We start from the raw sequence: 21,852 nt of genomic DNA, 5'->3' as shown, positions 1-21,852 counted from the left end.
TTGTGAAAATTTTGCAATCTGGGGGATGTCTGATGCTGTGCGATGGCTGGGAAAAGCTGTGCCTGTCTTTCGGAGACGTGCCACTCAGGCACTAACTATTCTGGCAGGTCAGCCAAAATCTGACTGGAGACAATAAAGCGTGAGCCTGGTGAACCAACAGTAGAGGAAGATTCTTAACTTTGCTGTTGTCCAGGTTCAACAGGAGGGAAGCTGTTCCCCTCCTGTCCCCTAATAAATCCAGTAGCCTGCTGGCAAGGATGCTCTCCTAGGAGGAATGTATTTGAAGTTCTTAGGGCTGCAGTGGATGGGGGTATGTGCAGCTCCTCCTCTTTTTTGGGCTGGCTTTTATGGGCAGAAAGCACCTGTGATTGCATTTAAGGAGGACCTTGATCCTGTCCAGATATTAAAACACCACGGGCATTCCCAGTGACACTGTCCCGTGGTGAATTACCATCACCCTTCTCCATGGGAGAGGACTTGGCCAGCGGGCTGCTGCTCACCCCAGGCCAGCACAGGCACGCACAGCCGTGTAAGCACGGAGGGGTTTCTGTTCCAAGCAGGGTGGGCAGGAATTTGAACCTCACTGGCTGTCTGCTGAATTTGCAAGGGTTTGCACTGCAGATTTGGATTTACACATCTAAAGCCTGTTCAAGGCTCGCTCCAGGTCTCTCCATCCTTTTCAGAACGGCTGCTTTCCTGGCCGCAGCGCTTGCCACAAGAGGATCGAGGAGTATGAGCAGCAGAAACCAGAGCACTTCCATGCCCAACAGCTGATCTGTTTTTTTCCTGAGTGTACCATTTAGCCTGACAAAAGGCTCACCATCCTCACGTCACTCCTTGCCACCGCTGAGATGACACCACAACTAGTGCCAACTCCCAGCGGACCGCCCTGCGCTCTCCTCGCCTGGCTGCTCGGCTGGGATGATCCTCGTCTCTCCAGAGCAGCTTTTCTGAGCATGCCTGAGCCTACATGGAATTAGCTGCACCAAACCTCGTCCCAAAACCTTTCACAGCCATCAGCACTCCAACCTGCTGCCCACAACCCTGTCCCCAAGGTGACACTGGCACTGGAGATGGCAGGATAGCAAGGTTTCCACAAGGTGGCATCAAAAGACCTGAGCTTCCCTTCCCAGAGCTCAGACCCCACAGGATTTAGAGCTTTCCTGGGATGGTTTCAGCACCAGCTGCAGCCGGAGACATCTCTGGGGAGAGGGAAGAGTAGAGCCTGTGTGATGTGATTTTTTGTCAGTGCTTTGGCCCAGAAGGGGGCTGCACGGGTGTTTGACCATCAGACCTACTCAGAGAAGGGCAGCCATGGACAGCAAACACCTGCGGAGATCACTAAGGAAATAAATGCGCTCCTCTCCCTGCAAAAAACTGCAGCAAAGGGATGGGGGGGTTGTGGGGTGGGGGTGGGGTGGTGTGATGTGTGTGCATGTGACAGCATTTACCCAAAACACTAGGAAGAAATAACCTCATAGCCTGAACCAGGATTGGTGAATCCAGGTGAGGCAGGTTTGCTTTTTACAGGGCAGCAAAGCCAGAGAGAAACCCCAGGGAGCTGGGAACAACGAACACAACCTATTTGGCCCCAAACGTCCTTCTTCTTGTATAGCTCCAGCACTGCCTGATGTTTTTATTTGCCAGGCTGGGCGGCAAGGTTTGCCAGCCTTTATTCCACAAACATCATCCCTGAAGTGTGCCCTGGTCCCATCCCAGCAGGTTCAGTGGCCTCAAACGCTGCCCCATCGCAGCCGTCAGCCGGAGCGATGCCCTGGCATCACACAGGCCTGGCTGCCTGTGCCGTGGCTGGAGCATTTGCCCGTCGACAGCAGAGTTTGCCCAAGCTCCTGCTAAGCTTTGTGGCTGTGAAACCCAGCCCTGCAATGCTCTGAGGCTGCCCTGGTGTCCTGCTTTGGGCTAAACCAGAACTAATTCTGTTTTAGTGCTTTAACTTTTCAGTTAAGTCTCCTCTAACTAACGGCACTTTCTGAAACAGCAGCATGTTTTTCCAGACAGTGACTGCTCCCAGCAGTGATAACCCCTGACATTCATAGTCGGTACCAAGGAATGGGATGCAGAGAGGCCCTTGCTGATCCTTGTTCTTACAGCGACCAAGGTCACTGCTGAATCTTGTACTGCTTGTTGGGGTGCCGGGAGTGAAAAGGGTCACGAGCACGAAAAAGGTCGCACCTGCAGGGAGGAGCGAACTGGACAGGTGACCCAAACCTGACCAACAGAGTGTTCCATCCCATAGTCATCATATTCAATGTCCCAGTGGTGCCTCCTCAGTATGAAGCTGAGAGATCACGAGGGTCTTTCTCTCTTCTTCGATGGCCAACATCTGAGGAGGACTCTGTCTGTTCTTCTGTCGTCATTCCCGATCCGTGCATCCCTGAATCCAGTGCCTGAGCCCAGCTCCTGCATCCAGTTCCATCTGCTGCCCAGTCCAGCCTGGGACTGCCCCAGTGCCAGCCCTGCAGCGTGGTGATGATGTATCGTCATTAGGGTGGGGGGAGTTTGGTTTGGTATTGGTTTTGTATATAGTTGTACATATTGTATATATGTCATTGTTTCCTTATTCTGATTATTATCTTTTCTTTTATTACTATTGTTTCATTAAAGCTGTTTTAGTTTTCTTTTCCAAACTGTAAAGTCTCTCTCCCTCATTCTCTCTCTCCCTTTCCTTTCTGGAAGGGGAGAGGGGTTAATAGAGAGCGTCTGTCACGTGTTAGTGGCTGGCCCAGCCTCAACCTGTGACACCTGGGTGAGCGCTGACCTGGCTTCGTTTGGCACCGAGCTGAGAAGTCTATCAAAAAGCTGGGATCAGACACCAAGTGAACATATTTGAGCGAGTGCAAAATACGGCTTTGTGGTTTGTTGTGTTTGGACTGTTTGGCAAGAGGCAAACTCCAGCGGGACTGTTGAACAACTGCAGCCCTTGGAGAAACTGCAAATCAAACCAAAAGAAATGACAAAACTGTGACCTTGTCCTTTTGGAAGAAGCAGAAAAGGGCAATCAGTGAGAATTTGTGTCCCTCACCGAGTCCAAATGTGGGGTAAAAGCAAATAACCAGGCCCACGCAGGATTATCGCGGTCTCTAACAAGATGCAATGCACCAGGCTGTAATTCTGGCAATGTTAAGCATCGGGTTGTCCAGTCCTGCAATAATTAACGTGTCCTTTCTTGAGAGTAGGGTGAGAAGATGCCCTTCAGCAGCTGGGTTTTCCTGGTTTGCTTTTTAATTTTTTTTTTTTTTTAAAAAACTTTAAAAAAAGTTAAATTGAATAGTAAATAAAGGCGTAAATGGGACTAACGGGAGCGGAGCCTGGCCGGTGCCGGGCTCTCCCGGTGCGCCCCCGTCTCTGCACACGGTGGAGCTCTTGCTCCGCGCCGGGGCCGGACCCGGACAGGCAGGAGTTCACTTTTCTTTCCAACACTTGGATTTCGGCGGAGCGGCGGCCGGAGGCGTGCGGCAGCTGTGTGCAGGGCACCGGCACAAAGCCCGGGTGGCCCCAAACATCACCTCTCCCCCCGCTCCAGATTTCAGCTTCTTTGCTGCTGAGTGGGGCCAGGAGTCAGGGGCTGAGTCAGGGGGAGATGCTTTAACCAGGTTTAAAGGCTGAAGTGGGAACTGGAGCCCAGATCTCGATCCAGAACTTTGCTTTAGGTATCCCTGTCTAGGAGAAAACAAAATCTAAAAAGCTCTGCCAGTTTCAGCTCCCTCTTCTGTGACACTTCGGGACATGGCTTAGTGGACATGGTGGTGTTGGGTTGACAGCTGGACTTCATGATCTTAGAGGTCTTTTCCAACCTGATGATTCTATAATTCTGTGATTCTGCCCTTGCCCTGGCCACGGGCTCCCCTGCACAGATCCTTGCCTGAGCACCGGGACCCACTGCTACTGCTGTGTGCCTGCTGCCACCTCGTCTGGCCCAGCCCTGGTGCAGCTCGGGGTGCGTACGGAGGGTGTTTGTGTGTCTAGTCCATGGAGTCACCGGCTGTGTCATAAGAGGTGACCTTTGGTGCCAGCTAGGTGAGCCTGGCCTCGACACTGATACAGCTCCGGAGCATGACACTGCGCACGGGGACAGTCAAATCCAGCTCTGTTCATCTGTGTCTCCTTCTTCTGGCCAACGCCACCGTGTCCATCTTTGGTCCTTGCTCACACATTCCTGCTTTCCTGGAGTTGGGGTGGCCTGGACCCCATTTCTCCCTGCCACCCTCAGCAGGTCTGAGGTCTCACCCTTTTTCAGCCGAAGAGACTCGTAGGCGCAGAGAGTAGGCTGAGGATCAACGGCGCCTTTAAATAGCCCGACCCAAAGCCTCTCTAAGCAGCTGGCTTTGTCAAGTAGCGATAAAACTGCCTGGCTGTAAGCGTTTCTATCCAAACCTTTAATGTTAACATTAGCAGATAAACTCTTCTCTTCCTTTCCAAGCAAAGGAGGAAGACATTACTCATCCTGTGAGGAAGGCATCGCTGCCATCCACCTGTGTGGCAGTGTTCATGCGAGAGGACCGCTGCAGCCCTGGCACCACACTCCCGGCTCCTGTGCACCCTGGGCCTGGTGCTGAGTGTTGAACATGCTGAAGTCTCCCGGTGTGATGGAGAGACTGCCCTGGGAAGCCAAGGGGGCATAAGTTTGTGCTGACGTGCTTTCCTGTCTCAGGGCTTGTAATTATTAAGAATCGTAGTTAATCTCTGCCTCGTACAAGTTGGCCTGTACACCACATCTTATTTAAGCTATTTAAGAAAGGCTTTTGTTTGCTGCAACCATCTCTAGGCCACCATATTATCACAAACAGCCTATGAATTATCAGTTACATGTTATTAATATTGTATGGCAATGTTCAATGACAAAGAAGCAATGGACATCTACTGGTCTTCAAAGGAAAACCTCAAATAACCCCGTGCCAAGTCCAAGTGTTTTCAGCCTGCCGCCGAGGCTATGAATATTGCAGATATTACATATCTTTGTATGGTATTTGTTAAATATTTAAGATCAGAGAAGAGATTTTAGCCTAAACGTTGCTTCAAGTTGCAGCATTAGTGACTTGCAAAATTTTTCCTGGAACCCACAGACTAACACAGGTTTGCTTTTGGATCCAGGCCCGTAACATTTTGTATCAGGTTAGATAACTGTTTCCCAAAGATCAAATACAGGTTACAGGTCATCCTATTTGCACCCGTAAAGAAACAGAGGAAGGAAGAGCTGGAGTGGACAGCAAGGAGTCCTGCTGGGCCAACAAACCCAAGGACTTCACAAAGTATTCTTGGGCATCATCTTAAATGAATGTTTACATTGTGCAGAAGGTGTTTATAGGCTGTTTTTTTTTCTGAGCTATCCTCAGAGTTCCCTGGGCTGGTACAGAGGAAACTTCATTTTCACTTATCCCGTAGACCAAACTCATTGCCCTCCTCTCCTACGTCTCTTGCTGTCTCTCTGGCCAACACAGTCCCTCGGTCTCTCCTGCAAAAGCCGGGCAGGAGCTGCTCAACTCCAGCAGCACCCTGCAGAAAAGCTGCAGAATGGTGCTAAGCCAAGAGCAAGCCCATGTATAACAGGTTGTCATAGAATTACAGAATCATGGAAGAGTTTGGGTTGGGAGGGACCTTCAAAGGTCATCTAGTCCAACCCCCTGCAGTGAGCAGGGACATCTTTAGGATGGATCAGGTTGCTCAGAGCCCCATCCCACCTGACCTTGAAGGTTTCCAGGGATGGGGCTTCTACCACCTCCCTGGGCAGCCTGTGCCAGTGTTTCACCACCCTCATTGCAAAAAATTTCTTCCTTATCTAGTCTAAATCTACCCTTCTTTAGTTTAAAATCATTACTCCTTGTCCTATCACAACAGACCCTGCTAAAATGTCTGTCCTCATCAATATTCGATGTGTTATATTTGACAGTGGTTGAAGCCTCATCCTTTGATGGGTTATACGGAGAGATCTTGCCAGTGGGGCACGTTCGCAGCCTGGCGTTGGGGTTTCAGGTGCGAGGGTCTCTGCCAACACCCAGGGGATTTTCACACATGCTCGGGAGCAGGCAGGAAAAGTAAATTCTCTCTGGCAACTCCGTATGGTTTTGTCTTTCCCATCAGTCACCTCCTGGGGAATGGGCTCTTTCCCCCACGCCTTCAGGCTGCTGGGAGGGCAAAGGTGACTTTATGTCACCCCAAATCCTGGTGCAGAGTCAAAACCCAGCTCAGGCCAATCCCCACTGGTGCTGTGGCCCCTCTGAGCAGCAGGGACGGGGAGAAGCCCCCCGGGCACAGTGACACCCCCAGCCTGCTGCACTGCGGCCGGCCAGGCATGGACTGTTTTCTTCCTGCAGTCACCTTTGGGCCCTGGCAGTAATCTTGAAGCATCTGCTCCAAATCATCCAGGATTACAGGAATTAAAAAAAACCCCAATTAGAAGCCCAGGGTCCTGCAAGCACAAATCCGTTTAACCCTAATCCAGGCTGCTGCCCCTTCCCAAAAGGCAAAGGGACAGTCCCTGCTGGCGGGTTTTTGTGTGCTCCAGCACCATGTCCTCTCCTCAGCCTGAATTTACCCATTTTTGCCCCAGAAGTAACACCAGGGGACCCACTCATGTGACTGGAGAAATGGTACGCTTGGCCTTGGAGTCTGAAATCAGCTGCACAAACATGAGGGTTGGTGCCAGCCTCTGTCTCCATGCACACTCACCGGGGCTTCCAAAGGACTACGGATGGAAACCCGAGTGCAAATATAACTGAATGTGTTATAGCTCCCATTAGGGTCCGTACACCAGGCACTGGCTCTTCTGCTTCTTGCTTACCATCATGCCTAGCCCTCTGTTCCATCAAGACCACTTTAGGAGCTTTGGTAGGCTCTTCACCCGACATGAACCAGGGCATCTGCAGTCCCAGGCTCGCTTGCCTGCCATTTTGCTGGCAATTTAATGTGGAAATGCTCCTTTCAGACAGTGCAGGGAAATCAGAGTATTTCTTTAGAGTGAGGGTAGAAACTCAGAATCCATTAGGAGAATCTCTCTTTTCCTTTGAAATCACCCCTGCTTCTTTCAGTATTGCACCCCTGTTTCTCTTAGTGCTATTAGGCTCTTCTCCAGGTAGCTACATCGTTCACCTGCAGCCCTAAACCCCATAAAATTAGTATGCATCATACATGGAGCATGGCCAGTGTGAGTCAGAAACTCGGGATAATGCATTTTAATCAACACTGGATCCCTCCCAGTATTTGCTGGTATATTTTGCATCAAGAAGACATCCATACTGAAAATAATCAGAGCTTTGATTGTTAATAACTGAGGAGGGAAAATCTTAAATTAACATTCAAGCATTCATGCGTTTATATGATTCTAAGAGACGGGTGATTGTTACAGCAGAAGATAAACAGCATTTTGTTTGCTTGTTTTTCTTCTTACATGTGATACAAAAAAAGGTGATCACAGCAGAGCTTCCAGACAGGTGATGCTGCAACAATTAACACAGCTCAACCCGTCACTATATAATCATTTGTGCGACCAGAGTGTCTATGAGCTAGACAAGGACTCATTGCGCTGAACGTGAGCACCCTGTTCAGGTATGCTGAGACACTGTGGTTGGTAAAAGTCTCCACCGTTCAAAGGGAGGTTCTTGGAAGAGAAATCCTCTTCCGGCTCTGAAAGTCCCTAGCTAAGGGGGAGAATCTCAGGACCATGATGTTCTTCTGCTCTTTCCTGACATCTCCTTCTGCTGCTGTCAGGTCAGGCTGACCTCCAGGCTCAGTACGGTGAGGGCAGGCAGAGGGTGTGAAGAAGGTGTGTAGTGTCAGCAGAGGGGTCCATGTGGTAGCAGTGTGTTGGTGCCAGGTCTTTTTGTGAGCCTAAGGGGGGATTAGACCAGAGAGATACTGGGAGAGGGGCTCTCAGTGGGTGATGGGAGAGGGCTGGGGAAGAGGAATAACAGAAAGGAAGGGACCACGGGGGCTGGAATGATGCTAAAGCAAAGAGCACATGGACGAGGGAGGGTTTGTCATGAGCAAACGGGCAGTCACTGCAGGGCACCATGGGAACATCAAAGCACTTCCCTCAAGTGCCTCAGATTTGCCCCAGTTCCTGTTGGCTTTGGGGTCTGGCACCTCTAATGTCTTGGTGCTACAGGGATCCCAGTGCCCTGAGGTGGGTGGCAGAGGCCACTGGGAGACAGTTTGAGCTGGGGCCATGGCAGGGACAAAGCTGTTCTGTGAGTGTGTGTGATGCTAGGCCGTCTGTGTGCTTCATCCTTGTTGGACATCAAAGCCAATTTTAGCCCATCATGTCAACATAGCCCTCAGTTTACAGACTTCTGCATTTGCCGACTTTTCTTAAGAGCTTCGTTACTCTGGTATACCCCTGACTTAAAGGTCCATCGACTTCCTTGGAACTGGAGCTTTCATTCTAGGCTATCAGGAGATGCCAGCTGATATGACCTGTCCTGACTTGTGTGAACAGCACCCATTGAAGGACCCTCCTTGTGAACAAACATTTGCAGGATAAAAAATTCAGGTAGCTCGTTTTTCTAAGACCACACAAAAATATGACCACACAACACCCTCAGAGGTGTATTTCTTCCATCATTCAAGAAGATGTTGGCAGTTGAAAACGTTCACAAACTTCTGCTTAACAACTAGCCTTCATTTGACTTATATACCACTCATACTGAGAAATCTGGGTCAACATCTTTTCTTTTTGACATGGCTAAAGTCCTATCTGTGTTGATACCCTGTGTTTACCTCCGGTAGGAAAGCTGTAGCTCATTTCACCAAGCTCCAAGACAGTGAGGTGCTCTCCGGCTTTTCTTAATGCCTGGCAGCACGACCTCTTCTGGAGTTATGATGCAGAATTGCAAGGGTGGAAAGAGATTTCTCTTAGGCACTGTTGTGCAGCTTTTTACAAAGTTTTTTAATGTCCACTTAATTAAACCCCTGAAAATTGCAATTTTAATGTTGTTGTAGCAGGACCCAGTCTAATGGCCACTGAAGTCAACAGGAGCCTGCCTGCTAATGTTAAGAGTATTTGCATCTGGTATGAATTGATAGTGAGAGGCAATGTAGAGCTCAGCAGCTAATGCTGAACGAAAGAGCATTTATTTGTGCAACAAATAATTAATACCATTTTATCAAAGAAATGAACGAAGCATTTCATTAATTGCACCTACTTGGCAAGGTCACAAAGGAGTCGGTCTGCTCCACTGCTCTTTGTGTTTTCTGATACTTTGCTGATGCTCTCAGGCATTTCATGTCTTCTCTGAGCTTTGCCCCCGTTGCTTAAACATCTACAATAACTGCAAACAGGATCAGCAATGTCAGTGTGAGCAGCTGGGCCGAGGCACCGGGCCAAGGCACTGTGCTCTCACGTGTGCGGACGTGGAAGGTGAGACTTAGAAACCCCGTAATGGCTGAGTCAGTCTAGTAACACAAACCAACCTGAACAGCCAAAACGTATACCTACATCCGCGCGTATGTACAGTGACATATAGAGGTGACATGTGAACAGCAAGTTCTAATGCCTGGAAGGCCATGAGAGTCTCAGCAAGGTGACTTATTCCTAACAAAGCACAGGAAATTGTTAAAAGTAATAAAGGTAACGAATGAAAATCATGCTGCAGCGCTGTTAAGAGCAGCCTTTCTTCTGTCACCCTGTCTCACACAATGCGGCTGTGACCCCACAGCCCCTCGATGCTTCTTGGCACAAATACCCCATTGACTTCAGCGGGACCAGGGGGGAGGCTGGGCACTGCTGGTCATGAAGGTGATGGTTTGCAGGATCAGGGTAGCACAGGGTGACAGCTCAGTCCTGCTTCCGCAGTGCAGGAGAGCAGGGAAAAGAAGGGCATTTTTGATGAAATAGTTGAAGCAGTGGGGATTTACTGAACCAGTGTTACGCTGTCCTTGCAGCATGCTCAGTTTGCTGTTGCTAGTAATTCAGATATTGTCCAAGCTGTCCTGCTCATCAGTGCATGAACTCTGAAAACACTTAGCCACTACCAGCTCTGTGCATTATTTCAGCTGGAAGAACCATGGTAGGTAAAGTAACAACGATGGATCTAAACGATAATAAAGTCTTCCTGTTGAAAATTTAAAGTGCTATACAACTATTTTTAGTGACCTCTCCAGCTGAGATAATGCAGAAAGCTAACTAGATGTGAACATCCATCTTAGGTGAATTGATTCTTACAGTTTGCAAACCAAGGTGAATTGAAGGAGGTTAATGTTCATGCTCCAATACAACAGATATCAGCTATATAAAAAGGTGTATACTGTACACGTAAAGAAATGACCTATTAAATGTCTAATGTGGATGCAATGTTTTGGTTTTTTTTTCTTTGAGCACATTTATTTCTGTAATGGACGTTTAGTTTAGACAGAACACTAAGAGTTCCCTCCCTCGTATCCTTCTCCCTCTCCTCCCTCTCTGTGTGTATATGTGTGTGATGTCTGTGGGCATGAGAGAGGGAGAAGACTTTTGTCTTCAGTTCAGGAAAGCAAACATTTCCTGGCTGGGATGTTCTGATCCCTCATTGAGACAAAGTATTTAAATTTGATTTTCTAGAGTAAGTGAAATTAAAAAAATTGTTTTAAAATGGATTTTTTTCTCACTTCAAGCATGCCCCAAACCTGAGCTCTTGGGTCAGTATTTTTAAATTCAGGACTTTCAAATGAACCAATTATTTTTTGTGGCTTCCTAAATAAAGGAGCTGAGCACCAGCAGCTCTCTCTCTCTGCAAGGAGATGCAGAGCACTGGGTGCCTTTGCGAAATGCGGCATATATTCCAGGACCGCTACGGCAAATTCTTTACTTCTCAGAACTCATTTACCTCAGAAGGGCTCTGCATCCAGCAATGCAGCCTGCTCCCCCTCCCATCCAAACCCTCAGATGGCAATTAGCAACATCAATAAGTAACAGAACAAATACTTGTCTCTAGAAAAACAAGCCACAGAGCAGCTCATTCACTTTACTCTGAGACTGGTTTACAAACCTTAATTTTTTATATTTCATCTGTTTAAAGCCCCAGCCCTACAAACACTTAGTTTTGCGAGGAGACACTTGAAAGTCAATGGGTGATGAAGGATGGGTGAAAGGCAAGACCTAATGCTTCAAGAGCCCAGGGGGAAGAACCACATCCATCAAGTCCTGCATACACCAAGGATGCCACCGTAAGGAAGATTTTTAGCTGAGTTCCTGTGGCTCACCTCTTTAGCAAAGAGCTTTTGGAACAGAGAAATGAGTCTGTGGACCTCTCAGCTCCTGGAGACAGTGGGTTTCCAGCAGAAGCAAAGCCAGAAGAGAATGGCAGAGACCAGCTACAATACTGTAATAGGAATGTTCATTAGCATTGCATAGCAATAAAATGAAATATTACTGGGAAAAACAGCTTTAAAAAGTTGGAAATGTGTGAGCAGATCCACCAACGGGCCTTGAACTATGAACTGCTCGTAAGTACCAATGTGACTCCAGCATCATTTTAAGAGCCATTCCCTACAGGAGACATCCCGCCACTGAAGCCCTGAAGTATTTCTGACCCACGAGGGACTTGCCAAACAAGTCTGCTGGGAAACACTCCAGCAGTTTAAGCTTAACAACCAAATTGGTTAGCATCGCTCCTTCAGCGCTTGGGGATGTCAAGGGATAAAAAGGATCACCGGTTGGGTGGCAACAATACTCACAGAAATTCAACTTTGGCCTCAGGAGTCTCATCTACCTCTCTGGTCAATAGGCAGAGACAAGCTTTCGCAGACGGTGGACTTGATTAGAGAGCTGATCTTGGTTAAAACTGCCTAGATCTTCTTGCTGCTAAGGATGGAGGGGGAGGAGGGTGGGACCGTCTCTCCAGGCAACAGAGACAGATTGACAGTGCTGGATTACTGTGTTAGCGTAACTAGAGTGGGATTAGGTGCTCTGAGTCACCTACCTGAGAACTTCTCTCTCCCACTGACCGTGCTGGCAATCTGCTGAGATCAGTCTCCTTCGTGGCAGTTTTGGGGACATCCATCCCCACGGTGGCTCCAGGCACAGGCTGCTGACCTGCACAGGAGCAGGCACATGAGACAGCGCTTGCAAGCCAAGGTGATTTTGAAGAACAACCCACAAAGTCTTCTAATTGACTTAAGAAACAACATGGCCTGAAGAGCGATTTCCAGTATAAATGTCCTGATAGAGATGTTTATGAGAAGGTTTTTTTTCCCAGCCTCTAAACACAGCATTTGGTCCTTAAAGAACAGTTGTGTATCCTTGTGTTTCTCTGAAGGGCTTGAAGTACACTGGACCTGTGTGTCCCTACATGGCTGGCTTCACTTGTAATGGGGAATTATCCTACAATATGATGTTCCAGAAGAAGAGCTGTCATTCTGTCCTCAGCTACCTCGGTATTACAACTAAGTGGTATGAAAGCATTTCAAGAATTGCTTCTGAAGAAGCACATGTATTTCAGTAGGTGAAATTTGGAGGAATGGGGTGTCTTTGTTGTGAATTGAACCACTAACTGTCATTGAAAATAGATTAAACACAGCAAAAGTCTTCCAGCTGAAAAAAATCATGTCCTGCTCTCCCGCTGTAGAGCTCTCCATTGAAATCAATGGGTCTTGAAAAAGAGAAGGTAGCACTAGAATAAAACTCTCCACTCGTCCTAGTGAAGCCCCATATAGCGTGTCATTGCAGGTTACTATGGAGTTATCGAATAAAGGCTGAGAAGATCGTTCTGCTGATCAATACCTGTGTGTGTGGATGCAGATGCAGATCTCAGCAGTGGCTGTGTATCTCCTCAAGGCTCCCCTCCGAAACCTGCATTTAGCCTGTGTGAAGTTTTCTGAGGGGTTGAACTTCTGAGGCAAGCACAGACAAGGCATGGGCGCTCAGGACAAATGGACACTCCCCTTCTGCTCCTGCTGCTAGGTTATGATAACCTCTCTTTTCACATCCTTGCTTTATATCAGACTGCTAACGAATAATAATATTAAAAAAGTGTCAGGAGGAACAGCTTTAAATGGAAATAAAGAGATGTGTCTAAATCCTTTAGGCTGTTTGGGATGTCTCAAGCGATTTAGTCTGGCTGTATCTGTACATTAACACATATGAGGGCACCGAGGTTCACCACTTATCCTATTAAAACGTTAGAAGAGTCCCTGGCACGGGGCTGCCTCAGAGCAGGCAGAGCTGTCCCACATGGTCTCTGGGGACCAGCTCAATAGCTAGCACGGGGTGTGGAGCCTTTCCCTTTGGCAGTATGGACACAGCCACCCTATCTGGAGGGTGAGAAGGCCAAAAAAGCATGGAACAGGGCCCCCCACCAGTGGGTAGCAGTGCCGGGACACATAATTTAACAGGGCAGACATGGCAAAGTGGCTGCCTGCTCCCTGACGTGTCTCTATTGTGACAATAAAGAGCTAAAACCCCACTATCAGCTAAATATCCGCTAAAACCCTGATGTTTTCCAGTCAGGAGTTTGTGCTGGATGAAGGCATGTTGGGGGAGAGAGAGAGCACCCCACGAGCCTGGTCTCCATGTGGATACCCTCCCGACAAGCCTATCCTGGTCGTCTGAGGGTGAGCTGCAAATCCAGATTTTGGGGATAGCAAGCTCCCAGTTTTGTATGACACTATCTCCGTCTTCATTCAGCTTGGGCATGGTGGGGAGGGAGTCCTGGAGGTCCCACCAAGCCCCTCCTTGGGCATTACTGGAGACAAGATGTTTTTCCCCCAGCCATAAGTGGAGAGGGCGCAGATCCCACCCAAGGCATATGCATGGAAGGACACAGGGGTGGGTTTAGGTGAGCGTTACAGGGCAAAACCAAGATGCAAGAAAAGTCCCTTGGGTTTTACTTTATGCAGTGCGAGAAGAGGCTGCAAGGGGAGAGCACTGGGTGATCGGCACCATTTTTAGGCTTTCTAGGGCAGGAACAGAGGAAGCAATGGTGAGGGCTGATGCTCTGGGGCTGACTTCAGTGGGGTGAAGTGGCACCAGGTACTGCTCTGCTAAGTGTAAGGAGAAAACTAATGAAGTGTGTAGGGTTGAGGAGCCACAGTGCCTCTCCCCCGCCTCTAGGAAATGCCAGAGGGGACAAATACGTGAACTCACTTTGCTTTTATAAGGTTTGAAGTTGGAAACTTTCCTCCAGACCATATTTCTTGCAGGGGAAGGTGTGTGCCAAAGAGGTCCGTGTCACAGAATCAGAAGGTAGCAGGGTTAAAGGCGTCTGTTTAGGGGATTTCTGCATTTGGGGGGGGCTTAGACTAAATGTAGCAAGTGGTGAAGGGAGAGAAGCCACCTCCTGGCCTTTTTCTGGGGGTTCTTGCTGCCTGTCCTGAAACAGAAGGGAACATAAATCCAAGGGCTTTATCCATCACCCTGATGCTGAGAATAAATGCCGGTAGAGTGCAAAGTGCTGTATCCCTCGGGGGATCTAAGATGACACGTTCCTTCCCTTGATTCCCAGCTAGGTCTCGCCCTCCGGGCCCCCCTCAGGCAGGGGCACACCAAGGTCAGCCCAGGGTTCAGGCTCCGTTGTGGATGCTGGGGCTGCAGGGTGGCCTTGGGGAGGGGACAGAGGAGAGGACAGGTCAAAGTTTGGCAGCTTCTGCACGCCATAGTGCCCTTTCCATTTTGGCCTTCCACACCGCCATCCTCCCCTCCAGCAAACACAGTTGGATCTTCTCCTGGAAAGGGAAGAACTAACATGAATATAAAAAAGCCAGGGCCTGGCATTGCCGAGAGGCAGGTACAGACATCGCTGGGGAGTATTACGCTCTCTCTCATGGTATTACCCCTGCATCGGCCAGGGGTAACTGGATCTGCGATAGAGTCTGATCCTTCCAAGCCTTTAATTGGATGCGTGAAAGGTCCAAAATGCAGCTCACTCTCATGCTTCCCCCAGCTATGAGATACACGGTCTTCTTGTCACACAAGGGTGCTTCCCAATGGACCCAGCCTCCTTTCTAACCTCTGATACCGCCCAGCTCCCAGGCCAGAAAGCCAAGGCAGACCCTTTGTAAAGGAACCTTCCCAGCCAAGCGAGGTGCTGGTGGCAGCGAAATATTCAATAGCTTTCCAGACAGCCACCCTTTTTTCTGTTCTGCAAAGAATGAAATGAGATGAGGGGCAAAAGGCGGTGGCAGAACAATTAGGGAACAGTCACTCCCTTCTGTGGGATCGGGCTGCGGGACTGGGTTGGGACGAGCGATCCGCAAGGCTCGTGCGAACTGGAGCGTGAAGATCGGCGTGCGGGGAGCACCCGCGTGTGCCAGGCAGCAGCTGGGGCAGAGCTCCCAGCCTGGAAAGGGCGGTGTGGCTTTTCCAAGGCTCCTGCAACCCCCCAGCCCTCCTTCCACCGCAAAGAGCAGCAGCCCTCCTCTGCAGTGCTGGGGCTGGGACAATGCGGCCCGGATAAGTGGGCCTTCTGTCCCCAGCTGCACCGGAGCCAGGCTCTGCCCAACCTGCGAGCCTTTTGCTTTCCTTTTTTTTTTTTTTTTTTCTCTTGCAAAATCAATTTGTGGACAGCTCACTCATTTTTCCCCCTTGCAAACTTATTAGCTATTCAGCCCCAGCGAGCACTCGTAAGCATCCTTTGTCCCAGGGAGGGCTGGAGACCCCTTCATTAGCAGTGATTACTCTGAGCAGTTTGACAGCCTCCCGGCCCGCTTACAAGACTTTCCCATTCAGCCCTGCCCGGGGCTGCCCCGCTTCTCAAAAGAAACGGAAATATTCAAACATTTCTCCCCGCCCGCCCCCCACCAGCTGAAGAGAGGAAAAGCTGTTTCTCTTCTCCGCCCTCCCCATTCACTTCACTTTTGATACAATATTTTGCTTCTTTGTTAAACCGGAGAGAGAGGGGTCAAGGCAGACTTTTCAGCGACCCTTTTTTGAGCGTTTTGTTTAATGTAAATACAAGCTCCCCCCCTCTTCTCCGATTATTATTATTATTATTTTTAAAACAGCCGAAGGCTCGGAAGGGCGGCGGCTTGGGCTGATTTTTAGGGAAAAAAAAAAAAAAATTATGAAAATGCCAGGGGGAGGGCATCCTCTTTCAAGGGAAAAAAAACAAAACAAAACAAAACAAAAAAAACACCCTATTTTTCTGCCATGGTTCTTACCGGTGTAGCCAAAGGCGGCCGGCGCAGCCCCGCGGCCCCGGCCCCTGCGGAGCTCGGGCGGTGAATAAGCGGGGCTGGGGGATGCTCAGCTCTCCTGATCCTCCCCCACAAGCAAGCCCGGGGACCGGGGCTGCTCTTCCCAGGGTCGCTCCGTGTTCTGCTCCCCTCCCGCTGCTTGGGAAAGGGATGGTTTGTGCCCTCGCCGCGCCTGGGGACACGGAGTACCCGCGGGAGGGTCCCCCCACAGCCCACCCGGGAGCTCCAGCGTCCTTGATACCGCTGAAACCCTTGGTCGAAATATCTAATATCGGCGCCGTTGCCTTTTGTACAAATTTCATCTTTTTTAGTTAGGAAAAAAACCCATTTTCAGAGTTTGAAAGCTATATTTTCATATAATTTTCCGCCTCTCTATATCGCTTTTCGAAAGCTTGAATTCCCCACAATAAGCGCTAGCTGCTCTGCCCGCAGAAACCAACGGAAATTGCAATCCCCTTCACCGATTCCCGGGTAAAGAAAGAAAGAACACGGTGTATTTCAGCCGATTCCGTTTTGAAGGCGAAAACCTCTTTTGCTCCCTCAGAAAAAAACCCGTGGGTGAGAAGGGCTGCCCGCCAGCGAACCCCCCAACCCCAAACCCGAGGCAAAGCCCCCCACATCGGCTGAGGTTTGAGCAGCAAAGCCGGCCTCTTATTGCACGGCTCTGTCGGGGACAAACCCGGTGGGGTTTAAGAGGCAACAAACCTGGCGCAGAGTCGGGGTGCGAGGTGCGCTCCAGCCCCTCCCCCGCGGGTGGGTCCCCCCAAAAGGGGCTGGAAACCCCCGCTCTGGGCCCGCTGCCATCGGCTGCTCCCGCACTCGCAAAACACGGCTTTCATTTGCCGAATTACACCCCGCCAGGGAAACAGTTGCTTGTAAAGAAACAGCTGATCAATACCTGCTACCTGCCCCGGCCCTGAGATGCTCTGTCAGGAAACCCGAGGCACATGCACGGGGGTGAAAAGCGGATTTAAAATGCAAACTTAGGCAGAGGGGGAAAAGCCGCTGCCCAGACTGGAGTACACCTCCGGAGAAAAGGCAGCACGACTGAATTAGTCTATCACGGAGCTGAAACGGCCCCTGTACCCCCCGCCCCCGGCCGCCTCCGTGCCTTTGCAGGGGAGCTGGAGCCGGGCAGAAGCCGGGGCATTTCTCGCAGCCGCTGCGGGTTAGCTCTGCCCGGCTTCCCCCGACGCAAGAAAGGCTTCGCCTGCTAAATAAAACGAACCGAGCAATCAGCTTACCGGGGAGGCATCCCTCTGAGGACAGGGAAGTAAACGCGATGAGACCGAGCAGACAAAAAAAGCACAGCTCAAGCGATTTAAAGATCAATGTCAAATTGTATAATATAAAATCCTTCTGCTGGGGGAAAAAGCTTAGCACGCTCCTCAGACCTGGCGTTTGGTCTCCTCCAGCAAAACCGCCGCAAAACAAAGCGAGGGAGGTGGATGGTGAGGACAGCCCCGGGCACATCTCAAGGGCCGGGATTTGGGGTTATTTCGCCCCCGATCTGGCCCTTCCCGGGCATGGAGGGCTGTTATTTCCTCACTTTCTCCTTGCATTTGCCAGGTGAGGGAGGAAGCTTGGATTCCCCGGCTGGGCTGTTCCCAACCATTTCTCTCCCCCCCGCCGCCTTTTTCCAACACCCACCCCCCACCCCCCCCTTCATTTTTTCTCGTCCCTGTCCGAAAATTCGCCGCCGATAATCCCAAAAGCCTCAGTCCCTGGGGGAGGAGAAGCTGCGGCGATGGCTTCTCCTTCCCTTCCCCGGGCACCCACATTCTCCGCCAGCCCCGGCCCCGCTCCCCTCGCCTCATCCCCGCTCCCTCCCGGGTCCCTGCCTTGCAGAGACATCGCCCCCGGTCCCGGGGACTCGGCTATTTCGGTTCCTGCCGAGCTGATGCTGAAATACCCGTGGCCTCGGAGATCTGCTCTGCGTAACCTGGCGGGCTTGAGACCGACACCGTCATTTCAAAGCAGATGCGAGGGTCGTTCACCAAATATTTTATTATGGTTTTAGGCTGCTTCATACAGTTTCGTCCTGCACATGCTCTACAAGTCACCTGTGCACATAGAGAACAAGCCAAAAATAATAATAATTAATAATAATAATAATAGAAAAAATCTACCATAGCAATCCCTTAAATAAGTAAATAGACATTATATATATATATAAAAAAACCCTTTAAAGTAAAGCAAAACCCAACCAAAAGAACAGCATCTTTTCAACATGGAACATCCCCGCGGGATAAGGGCAGGCGCTCAGACATTTTGCAACTTGGCATTTGTTTTTTGTTGTTGTTGTTGTTTGTTTTGTTGTAACGCTTTGTGGCTTTTTTTTTTTTTTAATTATTTTTTTTAGGCATCAATTCTGCAAATCCTTCGAGATAAAGGTGACAACGATTTTTGTCACGTTTTTTAATGCAGTCTGCTGCGGGACTGGGAGGGAGGCGCGGGCGGGCGGCGTGTGGCTGGGGAGCGCCCCGTACCCCGGGTTTGGCCACCGCGGCCGGGCGATCGCAAGCCCCGCTGCTCCGGCCGTGTCGGCAGGCAGGCAGGCAGGCAGGCACCGGTCAGCTGGACCTCCCGTTCGCCCCCGGTTTGTCATGGCGGTGGTGTCAGATGTCACATTCACTGTCGCTGGATGTGATGGAGATGGCGGAGGTGGCCGCTTTGCTGGAGAGGCTGGCTGCGGGGCTGGAGGCGGCCCCCACCGCCTCCCCGCCGCTCTCCTCCTCCGCTTGCAGCGAGCGCACCGAGCCCTGCGTTAGGACCTGCTGCTGTAGCCTGCAAGGAACCGGCACACACAGCATCACCGCCCGGCCCTCCGCGCCCCGGGCACCGGCCGGCAGCCCCTCCGCTCCCCGCTTCCCCCCCCCCCTCCCCCGAGACTCCCCACCGGCACCCCCACGCCTCTGCCCCCACCTCCAGCTCACATCAGTTATCACAAGCTGGAGGATCTGTCTGAGAAACTGGGTGCCCACCCCGGGACCAACCCCGCTCCTCGGCCGGCACACCCGGGGGGCGGCTGTGTCCCCCGTCCTCCCCCCCATCTCTCCGCAGCTCGTCCCGAAACCAGGCCTCATCCAACGGGCCGGTAATTCTCTGCAGCATCTCCCGGGCGGCTGTTCCCCTCCAGCAGGCCTTACATCTTCCCTCTCAGCCGGCGAAAAGGGGCTGCGGGTGACAGCCCCCGTTCACCCGACGTGCGGCCGCCCGGCTGCCCGCAGTGGCCGGCGGGGCTGGGGGGTGGCGAGTGGAAAAGTGTCCCCCGGGTTCCTGGAGAGGAGATAACGGGGGGACGCTGCTCCCTTCCCCGCTTCCCGGGGGACCGGCTTGTGCCGCTAGTGCCGGGGTAACACCGCGCATTTAGAACCGTGATTCTGTCCTTTGAGATTAAAAAAAAAAAAAAAAAAAAAAAAGGGAGGAGGAAGAGAAGAGAAATAAGGAAATTATCCCAAGAAACGTTCCCGGCTGGCTCTGGCGGAGATTTAGGGCAAGGCAGCACTGTGAAAAGGAGCAGGGCCCGCAGAGGGGCATTGCCGGCTTTGCTCCAGACGGACATACATGAAACAGGTATCTATATGTCCGGGCAAAACTTTGAAGGGGGGTTTCTCTCCGCTTAGCCCTTCTGCCGCCAGGTCCCGCCGGGGTCACGGCAGCTTCCCCGGCCGCAGTGCCCCGGTGATCTCTCTCCCCAAAAGTCGCCAAGGGGGAGTCCGGGTAGGGACCTCCTCCCCTATTAAAAACAAACAAACAAATAAATAAAAAGAAGTAGGGTTTTCCCCAGCTGCTCCTACTTTGTCTCGCTGCCTTTCCCGTGGAGAAACTTCCCAGCTCGTTTCCCCGTCCCCCGAGGTGGGGCTGGCGGCAGCGCCGGGGCCGCGCTGCCTCTGCCGGCATCTTCGCACCGGCCCCCGCAGCCCCCCGGCCTCGGCGGGCGGGGGCGAAGCCTCCCTAAAGAGGGGGGGGGGGGGGGGGGGCTGTGCCCCGACGGGACGGGCAGCACCTTACCTGTTCTTAGCGGCTGCTGCCCTGTCCCTTTGCCTGCGGTTTTTGAACCAGTTGCCCACTTGCGTGGGGGTAAGTCCCGTGGCCTGAGCCAGTTCCCGCTTTTTACTGGGGTTGGGGTAAGGGTCCTGCAGGTACCACTCCCGCAGCAAATGCCTCGTCCGCTCCTTGAAGCAATGTGTCTTCTGCTCGCCGTCCCAGATGGTGCGGGGCAGCGGGAACTTCTTCCTCACCCGGTACTTGTCCACCGGCCCCAGGGGTCGACCCCGCAGCTTCTCCGCCTCCTGGTAATGCGCTTCCAGCCAGAGGGCTTGCAGTTTGGCGTGGGACTCCTTGGTGAACTTGTGGTTCTCCAGGATGTGGTAGAGCTCCCGGTAGTTCCCCGTGTGGAAGGCCACGATGGCCCGGGCTCTCAGCACCGATTCGTTCTTGTTGAGGGCCTCGCAGGCCGCGGGGGCCACGGGCAGGGACCAGAGGAAGCGCCCCAGGCGCTCGATGTCCCCGCTCTCCTCCAGGGTCTCGCATACCCCGGCCACCTGCTGCGGGCTGAAATTGAGGATGGGCAGCTGGAACATGGAGGCGGCGCCGGGCTCCGCTCCGCTCCGCGCACCGCGCACCCCCGGCGATGCCCGCCGCCGCCGCGCACACCCCCGCGGCGGGGAAGCGGGCAGCGGCCCCGGCGGCCGCCTCTCGCTCCGCTTCTGCCTCCTCCGGTACCGGCGGAGCTGCCGCGGGAGGGCGGAGAGGCGATGGGGAGCGTTCGGCGGCTCCGGCGACTGGGGGCGGTGGGCAGGGGCGAGGCGGAGGAGGATGGAGCAGGGGGGAGGGCGGGAGGGGGGGAGGGGGGGGGGGAGGGAGGGAAGGGCAAAAAAAAAAAAAAAAAAGAAAAAAGGGGGAAAAAAAATGAAAGAAAGAAGAAAAGGCACAAGCGCAGCTCCGCGCCGCCGCCGCGCTGCTGCGGGAGCGGCTGATTTGCTGCCGGGCTCGGCAGATTGGCTCCCGGGTTTCCATGGCGGGGCTGCCACTCACTGTCAGCCGCTGCCAATCACGGCGGCAAGGCCCCGCGCCGCCGGTCGGCAGCACCTCCCCGCCCCGGTTCCCCGCCCCGCTCCCCGGGGCGCCCCGTCCCGTCCCGTCCCGCTCCCCGGGGGACAGCCATCCCGCCGCCCTCCGCTCCGGGCAGGGGCAGAGCAGCTCACCCGCCCCGGGAGAGGCCGGGTGCAAGGCGGAGAAGGGGGTACCCGGCACCCGCTGCCGTTTGCTGTCGGAAAGTTGGAGGGAGAGGCCCCCGCGATAGGGTGGCCGGGCCCCCCTGCTACACCCTGCCCGGTAAAGCTGTGGGGTCCGGCCCGGTGCTGAACGCCAAGAGCTCGGCGCACCCGAGTTCGGAGAGGGGGGATAAGGCAGAGCTGAGAAATCAGATAAAAACCGGCTGCACAACAGTGACAGTGATGCTGGGAGTGTCAGTGACAATGGATGCCGCGGGAAGACCGCAAGAAGAGGCGCGATCTAGGGAAAAACTCTCCCCCTTCTCCCTATATGTGACTTCTCATCTCTGTTAAGACGAGGAATTATGTGCAAAGAGCCCAGCGCCCTTCTCCGTTCAACTAAAGCTTTATAATTTAGGGTTTTTTTAACATTGAAAACCTTATTGTGTTCGGCTGAGTGGTCCTGAACGGACGCCGAGAATAGTCGCGGGGAGTGAGAAGTCATTTGTAG

At 52.1% G+C, this 21,852-nt stretch overlaps 1 protein-coding gene across 1 annotated transcript; it reads right to left on the bottom strand.

The window, feature by feature from the left end:
- Positions 1 to 18,740: 18,740 nt before the first annotated feature.
- Positions 18,741 to 20,708, bottom strand: SIX6 (SIX homeobox 6). The gene is made up of 2 exons (XM_086462612.1): positions 20,137 to 20,708; positions 18,741 to 18,909 (listed from the first exon to the last, which is right to left on the bottom strand). Exons 1-2 carry the CDS (start codon positions 20,706 to 20,708, stop codon positions 18,741 to 18,743), a joined length of 741 nt encoding a protein of 246 aa, XP_086318738.1.
- Positions 20,709 to 21,852: the final 1,144 nt, after the last annotated feature.

The sequence above is a fragment of the Leptosomus discolor genome, chromosome 3, assembly GCF_034619465.1.
Source record: "Leptosomus discolor isolate bLepDis1 chromosome 3, bLepDis1.hap2, whole genome shotgun sequence".
Classification (NCBI taxonomy): Eukaryota; Metazoa; Chordata; class Aves; order Leptosomiformes; family Leptosomidae; genus Leptosomus; species Leptosomus discolor.
Note: the sequence above shows the minus strand (reverse complement) of the source record. Positions and strands in the feature narration are given on the sequence as shown.